We start from the raw sequence: 16,001 nt of genomic DNA on the forward strand, positions 1-16,001 counted from the left end.
GACCTGGGACCAGAGGGAATTAGCTGCACAGAAGCTGATAAAATAAATTCAGGGGAGAAATGAGACCTGAATGTTTAACAGGGAGGGGAATAAACTGATTGACTTGGGGCTGGGCCTCATTCTCAGCAGTTGATGTTACATAAATGTAACTGGCCATCTCTGAGCAAACTGCCTTTACTCAGCATGGGACCCCTGGGCAGGGTCTCCAGCCCTGTGCTGTGTATGCTCTGTGGCAGCCCAGGTGGTGGCTGTGATGAGGTAGGTTCTCCTTGTGGAGCCTTCCCTCAGTTTCCCAGAAATGCAGAATTGCTTGGGAGCGCAGGTAATTCAGCTCCTGCCACGTGCTTTCCTTTTTTCTTTGGTGTGACCTGAATTGCTTCACAGCGCCAGGGACAGGAGCACGTGCCTTGTATCAAACACAGATGAGTCTGCTCTGGTGGAGCCCAGTAAGGAGACTTCAGCATGCCAGGATGTGCAAGCTGTGGAGAATCAAGCAGGAGTGGGGAAGGGGTTTTCTTTGTGCACAGCACTGTGAAGACATGGCTGGACCCCAGGCCCAGGTCTGGTGTCCACACTGCAGAAAGGATGCAAAGGGTTCAGAGAACGGCTCCAGGGATGCTTCCTTCTCTGGAAAACCTGCCTGGGGGATAGAACCTAAAACAGCTGCTCAGCTCAGCTCACCCAAGCGAGGGTTAGGAGGTGGCTGGATCATGGTCTACAAGCATCTCCATTGGAGGAGATTGCAGGTACTCGGCAGCTCTCAGCAGAGCAAAGGAAGGCAGGACGAGACCTAGCAGCTGGGAACTGGAGTGAAACAAAGCCAAACTAGAAACCAGGGGCTGATCTTGGCTTTTGCTGCCAGGGGCCATAACCATTAGGAACATGGCAGAGCAATCCTGTCACAATGGACCATCTGCTCCTGAAAGCTTTGCTTTCTGTCAGTGCTTATGCAGGGATCTGATGTGGGGATCATCGGCTATGAAACTCTTCGGCATGGGTGAACCAGAGGGCTAGAAAGGGGGGCTGCAAAGCCAACAAAAGGGCTGTGTTAAATGCTTCTTGTGGGGGTTCTTGGCTGTGCTTGGAAGGATGAGAGTTCCCTTCAGTGTCCGTGGCTGGAATCCCTGCCCCACTTCCCCACCCTGGTTAGCATCAGCCCTGGTCACCGCTGCCCTTCACAGGAAGGACTCTATGAATATAGTCCATACAGTCCTCTGGCTGAAAGGTGCTGCCACAGCTTTGGGCATGGCATGGGTGTTGTCCAGCATGACTCTATCCTGTGTGCCAGCCCATGGGAGGGGAGGCACTCGGATACCCCTAGTGACAGGCTACAGTGTCCAAATCCACACATACCTGGGATCGTCCTGTGTTTCAATCCAATGACTCAGGGTGTTCTCAGGGGTGGAAACAGTGGGGAAGAAGCAGGGACCTGCCCTTCACTCACTCAGAGTAGCAGTTCCATGATGGTCCCATCAGCTGGGTTTCATGCACACAGTAGTGCTGAATCTACGTGGGCTGCCCAAATGTGTATCTTTTAAGTCCTTTGGGCAGCAGCAGGCAGCACTGGTAGATTACTCATAATAGCATTAGGCATGTACTTGGAGGGAGTTATCATGGACTCTGCACACCAGATGTGGCTGCTGTAGGGGTCACCTCAGACCAGCCTGGCCGCTGGGTTTCATGAGCCACAGACATGGGAGGCATGGGTGGGAATGCACTCTGCCTCGTAACATATGAGCCAGGGTCAGCGGTTCATCCTCCTTGGGACTCAGCCTTGGTTGGAGCCTGCTCTTGGATGGGGCTTCTTCTGCAGCAGTGCCCCTGGTGGCTTGACATGGCAGGGTGGCTTCGAAAGGGTAGAGTCTGCATGTGAGTGTCACTGTGGGTCTGCTTCAGGCTAGTGCTAGGTGGCTCCTGGGTGTGTGATTTCAGGCTGCTCAGGGGGAGGTCTGGGTTCCCTATGCTGTTTGCTCTCCCTGTTCTGCCCCATTTTCCACCATCACCACCTAACCTATGGATGTGGAGAATGCAGTAGTCTGCCCCATAGAGGATCACAGTTCAGAGAGGGGCTGGCTGAGCTGCATGTAACTAGCAGGGAACTCTAGGCTGGTTTCTGGACAGAAGGTGCCAGGGGGTATGCATGAGGAGGGGGTGTTGGCATTGAGGCAAGATGGCAGAGGAGGTAGTGGGTGTCAGGGTTTCTCTGCTGTTCTGCATGGTTTTCAAGCTCCATGGAGCAGGGGCTGGTCAAGTTTATGGTGCCCCATTAGGAATCTTCATTGCAAGGTCAGAGCAGGGTGGGGGTCTCCCACCTCCTATTATAAGTCCCTGTGACCTCACATGGGTGGACCCTGCCCCCAGGAAGGGTGTGTTGAGGGGTCCCCCATTGCCCCTGGACGGTGACAGTCTCTGAGCTGGTGCCTCCCTACTCCCTGCAGAACGTCTTGGAGAACAAGCTGTCTATCCCCGAGTACAAAGTGGCCTCGGTGCAGAAGTCCCGCTTCATCCTGCTGCACTACAGCATCTTCAAGGCCCTGTGGGATTGGCTCATCCTGCTGGCCACCTTCTACGTGGCTGTCACTGTCCCTTACAACGTCTGCTTCACCAGCACCGAGGACAGCCTGTCAGCTGCCCGCAGCACTATTGTCAGTGACATCGCAGTGGAGATGCTCTTCATCCTGGGTAGGTCCCTGGGTTTGGCACTGGAGCAGGGAATATGGCCAGGAGCCTTTGTGGCTGGAAGGGGTGGAAGGGAGAGAGGGCCAGTTTTCTCCCTCAGGCCAAGTGTTGAGGTGATGTTAAGGCCTTGGCCCTGGCTTTGTGCCAAAGACAAGCACATATGGGTGAAGCCAACCTTCCCTTGGATTGCAGGTAGCTGCAACGAGCATGTTAGTGTCTCCCCCGCTCATCCACCAGTGCACCTCTGCCCCGCTCATCACCTGCTCTGCACTGGGTCTGAGCCTCGAGTTTCCAGGCTGACCTGGGGAGCAAGGCCCAGCAGCACAAATGGCACTGCCTGGAGTCTGGCTGGGTCCAAGGCCTGGTAATGTCAGGCTGCTTGTGGGGTGGGGCTGTGACAGGGTCATTGCTCCTCTTGGCAGACATCATCCTGAACTTCCGCACCACCTACGTGAGCCAGTCGGGGCAGGTGGTATATGACACCCGCTCCATCTGCATCCACTATGTGGCCACGTGGTTCTTCGTGGACCTCATCGCTGCCTTGCCCTTTGATCTCCTTTATGCCTTCAATGTGACTGTGGTAAGTGACAGGGCTCTTTCCCACAGGGCTCATCCTGGTGACTAGTGTTGGGGACTGTATGTGCATTTCCACAAGGAGCTGGCGGGCTGCGTTGGGGGGTGAGGGGAATCATAGCTATCACAGCTATAGTGGGAAGCCTCCCACGCATCCTAATTTAACCAGAGACAACCGCAAATGACAGCAACTGCTAAATCACTGCTACAGGAGGTGCAGGCTCGGAGCCCAGCTCCCCCATCTGAACCCTCACTCTGCAAGGTGTGCATTTGCACGCATGCTCACATGCATAAATGCAGCAGCAGACATGCAAAGAGACCCAGGGAAATATTGTCCAACACACACCTGCAAATACAGTCCCATGCATGCCTGGCATCACTTCCACCTGCAGAAGCATTCTTGCAAATAGGTGCGTGCATACATACTGGGAAGCAGACAGTGCTGAAACAATGCAAATGGGTGGAGGGGGGGAGGTGGAAATGGGCGGCAGGGTATTCATGCTTGATCCCTGGGCAGACATAACTGATACAAGAGGAGAGCTTCACTTACCTATGGCCACCTAGTGCATGTCACCATGGGCAGGGAGAAGGGTCTGTGCCTTGCAGAGCTCTCCATGGACCTGAATGCAGATCACTGAGCTCCTGTCAGCAGCAGGACATCTTGTGAAAGAGGGTGACCCAAAAGCAACCCAGTGAAGTGGGAGCATCCGGGGAAGAACTTTAGTTCCCTTGTCTATGGTGCCAGCCCACATTACAAGATCCTTCTTCATGCACGGACCACCAGTTTCCTTCACTGCTGCTGCTCTGAGAGCCACCTGAAAAATACTCCTGACCCTGCCCAGATGCACAGTAGATGCAGTATTTCAAGGGTTAAGTCCTAAGAAGAACCTGATCCTAGATCATTTCGGATGGGTCTTTCCAGGGAGCCCTCGCACCCACACCATATCACAGCCTCCTTAGAGAGAGATGAACTCCTCTGCAGGGAGAAGCATTGTTTGTGGTGAGTCTGCATGTGCCTAGGATGTTTGGTGTGTGCAGGGTTAGTCCCCAGGACTCTGTCTGTCAGAACCCTGGGAGCCCCAGAAATTCAATCCCACAGCCACTCCTAGACCTCAATCTCAGCCCCCTTCTGCCTTGGGAAGCTCTATGCCAGTGGGTGCCAAAGGGTTAATGGATGCCTGCCCAAGCACGGTTGAGCTGCTGGGAGTGTGGGGCTGTCACCAGGCAGCTTTCCCTCCCTGGTTGGCATCCTTTGCTAATTGGAGAAGGGAGCCAGGAGGTGTGAGGCCCAGCCACACAGAGTGCAAAGCCTGTAATTATCCTGATTGCAGGCGCAGCAGTCGCACTGGGGAGCAGCGTGGTGCTCCCTGGGAGCCCTTGAATCACTGGAGCTGCTGGGTTAAGCCAAGCCCAGGTCCTTTGCTCCTGTCCTCATTGCCCTGTGTGTCAGGACATGTGCATGAGAGCAGCCTGTGATCGGGCACTGGCCCACAGGGTTCCTGCAGGAAGGAGATGGAGGAGGCCATTGCTCAGGTGCAGGAGGAAGCCTGTGTCTAAAGTGATATGTGGGGAAGGGAAAGTGCTGGGTGTGAGAAGGGCAGCAGTGGCCTGCTGCAGAAGCCCAGCTGGAGAGGGAGCTCTGGACTTTTGCTGCAGTGAGAGGGTCTCAGATGCAGGCCCAGGAGATTCTCAACAGCACCAAGAAGCTGAGGGGAAGGTTCGTGGAGGTGTCTTCACAATGAGCAAGCTGTCTGCATAGAGTTAGCCTTTTCCTGGTGCTGCTGTGTGCATACACACACCATGCCCTTGATTGTGTGTGCTCCGGCCTTCCCACCCTGCAGTCTCCTATCGGAGACCCCTGTTTAACAAAGAAGAGAGAAGCAAGAAATGTGCAGCCAGGAAAACCAGAAGTCCTGAGTCATGTGGGGTTTCCTGATGAGCCAGTGAATGAAACCCCAGCTCCTAGCCCTCAGAGTGGATCTGGATAAGCTAGGAGGTCTCTGCCTTGTGAAGAAAGGCTGTAACATCTTCCTGGGATTCCCCTTTGCGAACAGATCTTATTGGCCTCACACCAAGCAGCCCCAGCAGCAGACTTACAGCTGCCTGTGTCCTTTCCCCACCAAGTTCATCTTTCCTTCTCCAGGTGCAGTCTCCCCAGTTGTCCCCTGATGAGGCAGCTTACTATGGACCTCTCCATTCTACCCTTAGGATGGAGTTTGTGCAGTTTGTGGACCAGGACTGGAGGAATCCAAATTTTGTACAGGTCCATCTTACATGCTCAAGGGACTTGCTGCCTCAGGGGCTCAGCCGCCTCTCCCAACCAGAGGGACCTCATCTCCAGGGCTAGGCAGAGTAGGCCCTTACTGGGGTCACCCCCTGTCTCCACTGCAATGATCATAGCTGTGGTGCTGGCAGGGAGGAGTCCTTCACCTCCAGCAGTCCCAGCTTTGTAGGGGGCTCATCCTTGCCATGTCACGTCTGCTCTGCTGGGCACCTTGAGGATCACATTGCTTCTGCTCTGCTTATGCCCCTGGGCTCTCTGCACCATCTCTGCTCCTCAGGGAAGAGTCCATGACAGGCAGGATCCTGGGGAAGCCCTCACCATGAAGAAACATGTCTTTCACCCAGGCCCAGGACTCCTTCATCGGATGTTGCTGACTTCTGTTCTAGTCAGGGTGACCCCATGCCCGCCTGATGCTGTAGGCTTGCCTATTCACATTAGACTGTCTAGTGGTTCAGACTGTCTAGTGGTTCTCAACCATTTTAATCTCAAGGACCCCTTGATAGACTCAAGGCACCTCTCAGAAAATTCCAGCTCTTAGTTCTCATTCATTTTTTGACTACGAAATTATACTAGAGCAATTTTTCTGCTGCCAAGACCTTAGAAAGACCACAACAGGGCAGAATGTTTTTAACACTGTGGATTCCTATTTAAAATCTCTAGATTTATCTTGGGAATTGTGCGCACACCTAACATTGCTAACATTGCATGGGACCCCACAGCAAGGTTCCCTCTAAGCTGCATGCATGTGTGGCTGCACACAGTTAAATATCTTGCCGCACACCAATTTTTTAATGCCACACGCCAACCCAGAAAAGAGCTGGGCGTGGAGAGCAGCAGAGGCACCAGGGCCAGCATGGGACTCTTACTGAAGGTAAGCTCCTCACTCCTCATGCAGGACAGGCAGCGGCTCCTCCCCAAGGCAAGGTGAGGCAGGGGCGGGGACGGGTGCTCCTTGGGGAGCGAGGAGGCACATAGTGTCAGGGCTGGGGAGTAGAGCAGTTCCCCAGAGCCAGCAAAGCAGTTCCCTGGGGCCAGCAGAGCCCACACCAGCCCCCAGCCCTGCCTTGCCTCACCTCAGGGAGGAGCTGCTGCCTGCCCCCCGTGAGAAGTGTAAGTGTCCCACGCCAGCCTCCATGCCTCCCTTCCAGTTCTACCAGGTGATTGTGTCCGACCCATGGCTGCCCCACAGCACTCCACTATGCTGCTCTGGGCAGCAGTTAGCATGGAGAAGGGTGGTGGCCGATCCCTGCCCACTCCCACCTGGACACTTACTGTGGGACACTTACCGGCAGACCATGCTGAAAGGGGGAGGTGGGACCAAAGCGGCGCGCTCATGGACCGCTACTCCTTAGAGGGAATATTGCCCCACAGCACTCTTGAAAGGATCTCAAGGTACCCTAGTGTGCCGTGGCCTGCCCCAGCCATTGAGGATCACTACTTTAAACTATCTCCACCCTGACCTAGGGGCTGTGGCCCTAGGAAGCTTCTTCCAAACCAGACCATCCTATGAAACCATTCCCTGAAACCTTGAACAGTCGTAGGCTGGAAGTGACTGTTGGATCTCTAGCATGGCTCCCCTGCCTACTGCAAGCTATTGGATTTCATCCTGCCTGACACAGGAAGACCTCCAGCCTGGGCCTTAGGACCTCAAGAGATGAAGACTCCACCACTGCCCTGGGTTGCCCACTCCAGTGGCCAGTTGTGCTTGCTGTCAAACATGTACCTTAGCTCATGGTTTCATGCTGCTGCTTCAGGCAGCAGGTAGGTGGTTTTCACAGTCCAAGAAGAAAGTGTGAAGGTGATCAGTGAGATTGAAGCTAAATATCCAACTGTTTCAAGGTCAGGATCATTGCAGTGATGGGGCTGTATCTCTCCCTCTGGAGGAAGGGGAGCATTTTCTGTCTCTGGAGGGGGGCCATGTCAGGACCTAACAGTGGGGCAGGGAGAAAAGGTAGGTTTTCATTGGGAACAACTTTGAATTAGCAGGACTCATTCAGGAATATGTAGTTCTCTTGTGGAGCAGAGCCAGGGTGAGGCCTCACCCTGGCAGAGACAAGGTTGAGGGCTGAAGTGGGAATTAAGTGGTGACTGAACAGGGGCTCCTCTTCACAGGCTGCTCAGCAGGGTGCAGGCCTCATGATGAGCCCTCTGACTCCATTTCCCATCCAGCTCCTGCCCCATATCTCAAGCTCCTGTCCATCCACGGGGAACAAAGCATGTTGTGGTGCTGGCAGTCGGTGACAAGCTGTGTCTCTTCTCAACCCCCCAGACCTCACTGGTGCACCTGCTGAAGACTGTACGTCTCCTGCGGCTTTTGCGGCTCCTGCAGAAGCTGGACAGGTATTCCCAGTACAGCGCCATGGTGCTCACCCTGCTTATGTCCATGTTTGCGCTGCTTGCACACTGGATGGCCTGCATCTGGTACGTCATCGGTCGGAAGGAGATGGAAAGTAATGACCCCCTGACCTGGGACATTGGTGAGTGAGCCTGGTTGCAATGGCAGGTGTTGTTCTGCATCACTTACCGAGACCTTAGTGTCTCTTGGGAATGTGCACAAGGGGTCAGTGGAAGAGGACTCCTGAGCAAGAGGGTAGTCAAGGCCAGAACTCTTTTCTCTGGGAGGAAAGTGGGGTCCAGTAGTCTTGAGCAGGGGACTGGGTGTCAGGACTCCTGGGTTCCATTCCTTGCTCTCCAATGGACTGTAAGGCTTGTTTCCACACCCGCAAAGGTCCCATGATACTGACCTACCTGCCACGCCTCCATGCAGAGGTTTTGTTAACCTTTACTTGTCTACATCTGCCTTTCCCCCAAAGCACTTTGCAAATTGTCCTTCCTACTGATCATGGGAAGTTGGAGCACAGTCAGCAGCACTCAGGTGTCGGGTGAGGGGGACAGCTGTGAACCACCACAGGTGTCCAAGGGAACAAAGGGAATCCAGGGTATCGCAGCTGGGTTTTCCTTTCATCCCAGGAGCAGCACAAGGCTTGGACAACAAGGTAGCTCAGTGGATGGGAGCTGTTCCCTCGGAAAATAACCCTGGCTGCTGAGGGACAGTGAGCTGATACTTCCCATCCCCCAGGGTCTTGGCTTGGCCCCTGCTTGGGAGAGAGGGTCATATTTCAGCTCCTGCAACAGCCAAGCTGAGCACAGTTGCTGTCTGAGTGGCAGGCGTGGCCATGCAGGCAAAAAGCAGTGTTGGGGGGACTTGGGGATTTGCACCGTGTGCATGACTGTTAGTCATTGACTTGGTGCATGAAGACATGCCAGAGAGGGCACCAGGGGAGGTGAAGGTGAGGAGGGAGATTGCTAGCTAAGCCGTAATCCCTGTGAGACCCCCTGTGTGCATGGGCTGGGCTACTGGGGTTGGGGAAGGAGTGGAGGGGGGGCAAATTTGTGGGTTGTTCCTGTCAGGGCTGGGTATTAGAGCAGGTCTCCCCCCTCACCCTGGCAGATGTGAGCCTGGCTATGCAGGTCCCAGGGATGGGACTCTTAATGCCTGGGCCATGGTGTACTCTCTTCACTAAAGGTGCTCCCCTATCCTGTCCAGGCACAAGCTGCTTTTGACCACTGTAATTTTATTGGGGGTGGGGAGTGGCTGTGGCCTTTCTCCAGCCAAAAGGCCAGTGTCATAGACAGGCTGTGGCTGAGAAGTTGGGGGACTGGAGCAGCCCCAGTGCCCCTTCCACCTGTAATCTGTGTGTGCACAGGCTGAGAACTGGGGGAGGAGTGGGGGATGGAGATTCCACAATAACGAGCTGCCATGGGCACTACACCATCCCAACACCCCACAGAAACCAAAGCCAAGCACCGGGTGGCTCTAACCTCAGGCTGTGGTTGACTTTAACCCCAGGCTGGCTCCATGAGCTGGGCAAGAGACTGGAGGCACCGTACATCAACAACTCTGTGGGAGGCCCTTCCATCCGCAGCGCCTACATTGCTTCCCTCTATTTCACCCTGAGCAGCCTGACCAGCGTGGGCTTTGGCAATGTGTGCGCCAACACCGATGCTGAAAAGATCTTCTCCATCTGCACCATGCTCATTGGGGGTGAGCGGGGAGAGGGGGCAGCCATCATGCATATGCCCCACTCTGGCATTGGGTAGGTGGGGTGGCGGGTAGCACAAGTGTGGGGGGGGCAGGGGGATGGGTCATTTCTCCCCATGCTGAGAGTGTTAGATGGAGTGATGGGGCTGGGGTGGGGTTCATAGAGCAGGTTCCCACAGGATGGGCATGGTCTTATCTTTGACTTGCTGGCTGTCAGGGCATCAGGATCAGTGGGAACTGGGTTAGTCGCTGGGAGACAGAGCCCCTGCCCCACTTGGAAGCTGACCTCTAGCTGATGAGGGTAAGGGGGGATCTTCCCTGGGAACAAGGTATCCTGGCACCATGGAGTGTCCTGCACCTTTCTCAGCAGCAGCTGGGCAGGACAGCCCCACCCCCGGGTCCCTGTCCCTTGGTGTGCGGCTAGGAGAATGCGTGCCTGTGAAATTGACACTTGCCCCTGCCTGTTCTCCACAGCACTGATGCATGCTGTGGTGTTTGGCAATGTCACAGCCATCATCCAGCGCATGTACTCACGCCGCTCGCTCTACCACACCCGCATGAAGGACCTCAAGGACTTCATCCGTGTCCACCGCCTCCCACAGCAGCTGAAGCAGAGGATGCTGGAGTACTTCCAGACCACCTGGTCAGTGAACAACGGCATCGATGCCAATGAGGTAGGAAGTACTGCTGGGGCTGTGCCAGCTAGGCCCTGCCTTTGCTCTTCCTGCCTGTGGGCTCCAGAGCAGGGTGTCATGAAGCCAGCAGGGCAGATTCTGGCACAACCCTCCATAAGCCTCCTGCACCTGGGCTTCTTCTCCAGATTTACCCCTCTGAGGGGAAAGCAGGGCCCTGCCTGCTGTGCCAAGCACCCTAGGTAAGCTGGGAGCCTATGTCAGCAAGGACCATCCTCCTCATGCAGCAGGAGCCCATGAGCTTCCATCCAGAGCCCATCTGAACTGGACCCAAATCAGCTTATTAGGACCTAGAGCCTGAGGAAAGAGGGGGTGGAGAGGGGTTATCTTTGCTGGCCCTAGTTGTGAATCCCAGTGATCGCCTCTGCCTTGGGCTGCAGCCAGAGGCACAAGCCCAACCCCAGGCTCCTAAATCCCCTAAGCCCTTCCCTGCCACTCAAGTCACAGGTGCCCCTCAGTCCTGCCTGTGGACTTCTCCAGTGCCCCTCTCTCCCTCCGCACCCCTCACAGCCCTGTCCCATGCTAGCCACAAACCTGTCCCTGTACCAGCTCAGGCCATATGCAGGTGGCGGGGAAGAGTGACAAAGAGCAATGGGCCACTGCCAGGACAACTGGGTACTATTCCTGGACCTACAATGTGGGAGGAGGTGGTGGAGAGCTGCGTAGTGGGGCACCTGCCTGGGGGAGGTTTCTCCTTGTTTGCCAAGGGAGAGTCAGTGCTGGGACACTCAGAAGCCCCCCACCACCCCCAATGGGGCCAGGGGCCTGGAGGACTCAGTTTTTGCCTCTCCCATGACTCAGCCTGTCTCTCAGCAACTCTGGGGCCACACCTGCAAGGGCTCCGCTCCAACACTGAGCTATGGGAGGCTTTGATCCCAGGGGCCCAGCAGGGTGGGGAACAGGAAGGTGCAGCCATGCCTGCAAAAGGGAGGCAGGGGCCTGGTGAGGGAAGCCAGGGAGCATTAAAGCAGAAGTACAAAGTGCAGTGCAAAGCCAGGGGCTGCCAAGCGCTGTGTGCGCATGCAGGGGGTGGTGTATGCGTGTGTCATTGCTGGGATAATCTTGACCAGCAGGTCCATTGCTTTAAACAAGAGTCCCTTGTGTTGCCACCTTATCTGCAGACACAAAACCCTTTCATGCACCCACCTGGGGCTGCCTGGCACCAAGGTCTAGCTCACAGGCAGAGATAAGGGCAGGATGGGAGAGACTGGGGTTTCTCCTGCCCCCTCCCCTCCCCCCGTCCCCCCAACCAGGCAGGCCCTGTGGTCTTCACCACTGAAGGCCGGGGCATGCAGTGTCGTGAAAGCCACTCTTGACCTGCTGCCCGAACCTTGTCTGGTTGATTGTGCTGGAGGTGCCTGGTCCCTGGGAGCATGCATGAGGGGAGGTCAGTATCTCCTGGGCATCTCCAGTATACTGGGTGTTGGCATCTCCTGCAACAGAGAGGCCACTTTGCCCAGTGCCCTGGGCATTGGCTCAAGTGTCCGTGGCAGTGAGAGGCCCAGGGACAGGCACGTGCTGTCTCCCTGCCAATGCTCTGAGCTTCTCCCCTTCCCAACAGCTGCTGCGCGATTTTCCTGACGAGCTACGGGCTGACATTGCCATGCACCTCAACAAGGACATCCTGCAATTACCACTCTTCGAGGCAGCCAGCCGAGGCTGCCTGCGTGCCCTCTCTCTGCACATCAAGACCTCCTTCTGCGCTCCGGGCGAGTACCTGCTACGCCAGGGTGATGCTCTGCAGGCCAACTACTTTGTCTGCTCTGGCTCCCTCGAGGTCCTGAAGGACAACATGGTGCTGGCCATCCTGGGTGAGGCCAATGGCATGGTGGAAAGGCAGGGGAATGGGTGTGCCAGAGCATTCTTTTGTCTTACTAGGCAGCAGGTGGCAGTAGGCCCTGGAGAGAGGAGGCAGTGCCCAAAATGGGGCAAATTGGGTTTCTCTCTTTCCCCCTCCCCTGCCTGCCCTCCCAATGGTGGAGGAAGCAGGATTCCCCAGGGTGAGAGCAAACTGTGCCCATGCCAGGCTGCCAGCTTGCTCCTGTGGTCCTGAGTCAAACCCTGCACTGCATCAGTCCTTTTCTGTCTTTTGTGGCTGGTTTCCCACCCACTGGGCCCTGTTCCCAGCTAAGCCTAGGCCAGTTTCCCCTCCCCATCTGTGCAATGGGGCTTGCTGTTCCCTGGAGCTATGAGGAAACTCAGCTGTATGGGCTCTGGGCAACCTAGGGCTCTTCCCATCACCAGGCCCTGACTGAAGAAGCCTGTCCCTTCTCCCTCAGGGAAAGGGGACTTGATTGGGGCAGACCTGCCCAGCAAGGAGCAGGTGATCAAAACCAACGCGGATGTCAAGGCGCTGACCTACTGTGACCTTCAGTACATCAGCTTGCGTGGCCTTTTCGAGGTGCTAGAGCTATACCCTGAGTACTCCAGCAAGTTCATGGCTGACATCCAGCAGGACCTGACCTTCAACCTGCGGGAGGGCAGTGAGGCAGAGGTGGGTGCAAGCCCTGTCCAGCCCTCTTGTCCCTCCCCTCCCCCATGACAAGAGTGGGAGACTCATGACACCGGTGAGCTCTCAAGGCTCTTGTCTACAGGGAGCTACTGCACGTCTGCAAACTCCTAGCACAGAACTTACCACCTCCTGCATCTGCTGCATGCTCCTTGCCTGCAGACAAGCCACTGACTCTTCAACCTCACCCCCCATCCCAGGTTGCCAGTCTCACCTCTGCACCATCTAACAGCTGCAGGGTGACCTTGGCCAGATGGCCCAGGCTCCCTGTCCCAGCCTGCATACCACAAGTTCCTTGGGCATGAACTTGTCCTGTGTGGGTGGATGAAGTCACTGAAGCAATAGGGAGTGCCAGCTGTACCCAGCATGGTACCTGGGCATTGGTAGCACATGTGGCCACCCAGCAGGTGGCTGTCCCATCACAGCCCAGCAGGCACATTTCCCCTAGCTCTCATGGGGAAATTCAGCAGCCCAGTAGCTCTGCTCTGCCCCTTGCCCATGCAGGTCCCTCCTGCTGTACTGCGGGACATTATTCCTCCCTCTCAACCATCCATCCATCACAAAGATGCTAGCAGTGCTGGAATCTCTGCCAGCAAAGCTAGCTGGGAGCAGGACAAGGATTTTGCAGGCAAGAGGCTTTGAATTATTAACCAATTTAATCTTCCTAGTGAAAAGCAAAGGGGAAAGTGTCGAGTCCACAGTTTTTGGGGGGTGGCAGGGGCTGGGCAGCTGCTGATGCTGCCAAGTTGTGAGGACGAAGCATGAGCTGTTTCTGCCAGGGGCACCCTGAGAGAGCACTGTGCCTGGGCACCAGCCCTCTGTGCCTGGCATGTCTCCCCCACCTGGGGGGAGGGGGAAAAGGGTTGGTAAGTTTAGTCATTCTGCTGACTCCTGCCATCAGGCGGGAACGTTCTGCTTCAGAAATAGCAGCGCGTTGCTCATCCTCCCCTTTCTGTTTGCCTACTCTGTGCCTTCTGAAATAAATAAGTGCTGGGGATTTTGTACAACAGTGCTTCCATGCTGGCTCCCAGCATGCCTAGCTGGAGAATACAGATCGAGCTGTTTCTAGAGCTAATTGGAGAAGCTTTCTCCTAGAGTCTCACTTCCTTGTTCAAAAATATCTAGCCTAGAGAAATTTGTAAATGCATATAAAGAATGCCCAGTGTTTATGCAGGACCTACCAAAACTCTGGGTTGTGTGCACCCTCTGCTGGTTAACTGGCAAACCTTACTCTTGGGGCACTGCCGGCCATGCCTTGATAACTGTTTTTTGACATTGTATAATTAATGGGCTACAGAGCTAAAGCAAAGAGAGGGCAGCAGGATTGGGATGGGGTGGAGCTGAGAGTTCAGCAGCTAGCCTGCTGGCCCAGCAGAGCTGGGATCTGCTTTGGAAGCACCTGCTGCTCCTGAGAGTCTGGCCCATGGTGGGGTCTATCTTTACAAGTGATCACAGTGATGTCTCAGTGGGAGCTAAACTAGGACGAGAAAATAGCTTCTTTCCTGCTTTGACCGTGACCCAGAAGCAGGTTCTGGGCTGGAGCACGCAGCATTGAGGTCCTGTTCATAATAAAAATAGGAGAAAAAGGAGGAATAAGGGGTAACTCATTTTGTGCATCTTGGAGGGTAGAACCTGACCAAAGTTGCAGAGGAAATGTCCTCAGAGCCCCCTCCCCTCATTCCCCCAACCCTACAGCTGTAGGAGAATGAGAGCTCTACTCCACCCACGTAACTCTGTAATGTACCCCAGGCTGCTGGTGAGGAAAATTCTCTCCTGAAAGCAGGAGGGTCCCCGACACCTTGTGTGGATGGTCGCTCAGTGTCCTCATGTGAGGATTTGCCTGGTGGCTTTTGGCCACAGGCACTGACCCTGGGTGCTGGTGCGCTGTAGGGTGCCAGGTGTGGCTAGCTAGCCTTTGCCTTCTGCTTTCTCTACAGGGGCTCCTCCGATACTCCAGATCCCCTCGGCTGTCCCAGGTAATTGGGGTCTGTGCTGTGTGCAGGGAGGGGGGGCTGCCCCAGGCTGTCTCAGGTTTGTACCTTGGGCATCCCAGTGAGTGGCAAGGGCTCTTTGGAACACAAGTGAACCAGGAGAAGTGACCCCTGCATACATGCATGCAGATCCCCCAGGTGTGCAGAGGTTGTTCTGATATCCAGGAACTGTCCCTAGGCTTCAGTGCTGCTGTCTGGAGCCAGGGCTAAGTGCATAGGGGCTGCCTTGCCCTCCTGTACTGACAGGGCCTCACTCTCTGCAAAGCTCTTTGGAGCAGTAGATCAGGTTGCTTCCTGGTTGAACTGGGCCAAGCTGAGATAAAGGTGTCCCTGAGAGACTGTCCTGCCCTAGAAAGAAAACACAACCCCCAGGGTGCTTGTCACTAGGGTGAGATCTAGCAGCCCTCTGGAGGGCCTAAGCCAGTGCCAGGCTGAAGGTGTCCTGCCTTGCTATCCCTGGATCTCAGTTTCTTTTCTTTGCACCCACCACGACATTTGGCTCCCTTCCTGTCCCTGCAGCCTCGCTCAGAGAGTGGGAACACCCCTGAGAAGCCCCTTCCATCCATCCATGAGGACGAAGAGGAGCCCGATGACTTCTTCCACCCCTCACCAGCCACCATCACGCGCCGGAAGCTGCTGCTGCCCAACCTTAATAGTCCCGTGCGCCGTGGATCCCTCAGCAGCCTGCTAGGTGATGACCTGCGGCAGTTCTCAGCTCTGCGGCGTACCTGCCGCTCTCCTGCCCACTGTACCAGGGGCAGGAGCCCCTCCCCGCAGTGCCGGAGAGGCAACCGGCCCTCGGAGAGTGAGAGCAGCAATGGCCGGAAGCCAGCCAAGCTGCTGATCCCCTCCCTGAACACCTATGGCCCCCCGGACCTCAGCCCCAGGTAAAGGTGGGAGGTGATGGAAGGGCTATGGTCTGTGAGGGCTGCAGCCACATGACTGGCCTCAAGACAGACTAAGGAGCATGCTGTCATGTGCTTTTGTATGTAGTGGCATGTGCACATGTCTATGCTCTGAGATGCTTATTAGAACACATACACGTGTGCATGCATGTCTGCAGGGGTGACCTCATTTTCATGCTTGAGTCTACCTGCATGTTTGCTTGTGCTGGAGAAGCTGGAACTGCTTGTATGCAAGTGGCCTGCATTGTCACTCTCCCTTACCCAGCTGGTGTATCTGTGATCCCTGCTTCTGCCTGGAATAATCTATCTTTTGCACCATTTGCTTG

General features: G+C 55.5%; 1 protein-coding gene across 1 annotated transcript in view; it reads left to right on the plus strand.

Annotated features, from left to right (window-relative positions):
- Window positions 1-16,001, plus strand: part of KCNH4 (potassium voltage-gated channel subfamily H member 4) — a 47,091-nt gene that overhangs the window by 22,452 nt on the left and 8,638 nt on the right. The window contains exons 5-13 of the mRNA XM_019476396.2: window positions 2,439-2,682; window positions 3,102-3,259; window positions 7,806-8,013; window positions 9,387-9,581; window positions 10,053-10,252; window positions 11,832-12,081; window positions 12,550-12,764; window positions 14,717-14,755; window positions 15,290-15,657. Coding sequence (XP_019331941.1) covers window positions 2,439-2,682; window positions 3,102-3,259; window positions 7,806-8,013; window positions 9,387-9,581; window positions 10,053-10,252; window positions 11,832-12,081; window positions 12,550-12,764; window positions 14,717-14,755; window positions 15,290-15,657 — 1,877 coding nt within the window. The remainder of the gene's footprint in view (window positions 1-2,438; window positions 2,683-3,101; window positions 3,260-7,805; window positions 8,014-9,386; window positions 9,582-10,052; window positions 10,253-11,831; window positions 12,082-12,549; window positions 12,765-14,716; window positions 14,756-15,289; window positions 15,658-16,001) is intronic.

The sequence above is a fragment of the Alligator mississippiensis genome, chromosome 4, assembly GCF_030867095.1.
Source record: "Alligator mississippiensis isolate rAllMis1 chromosome 4, rAllMis1, whole genome shotgun sequence".
NCBI classification, from domain to species: domain Eukaryota; kingdom Metazoa; phylum Chordata; order Crocodylia; family Alligatoridae; genus Alligator; species Alligator mississippiensis.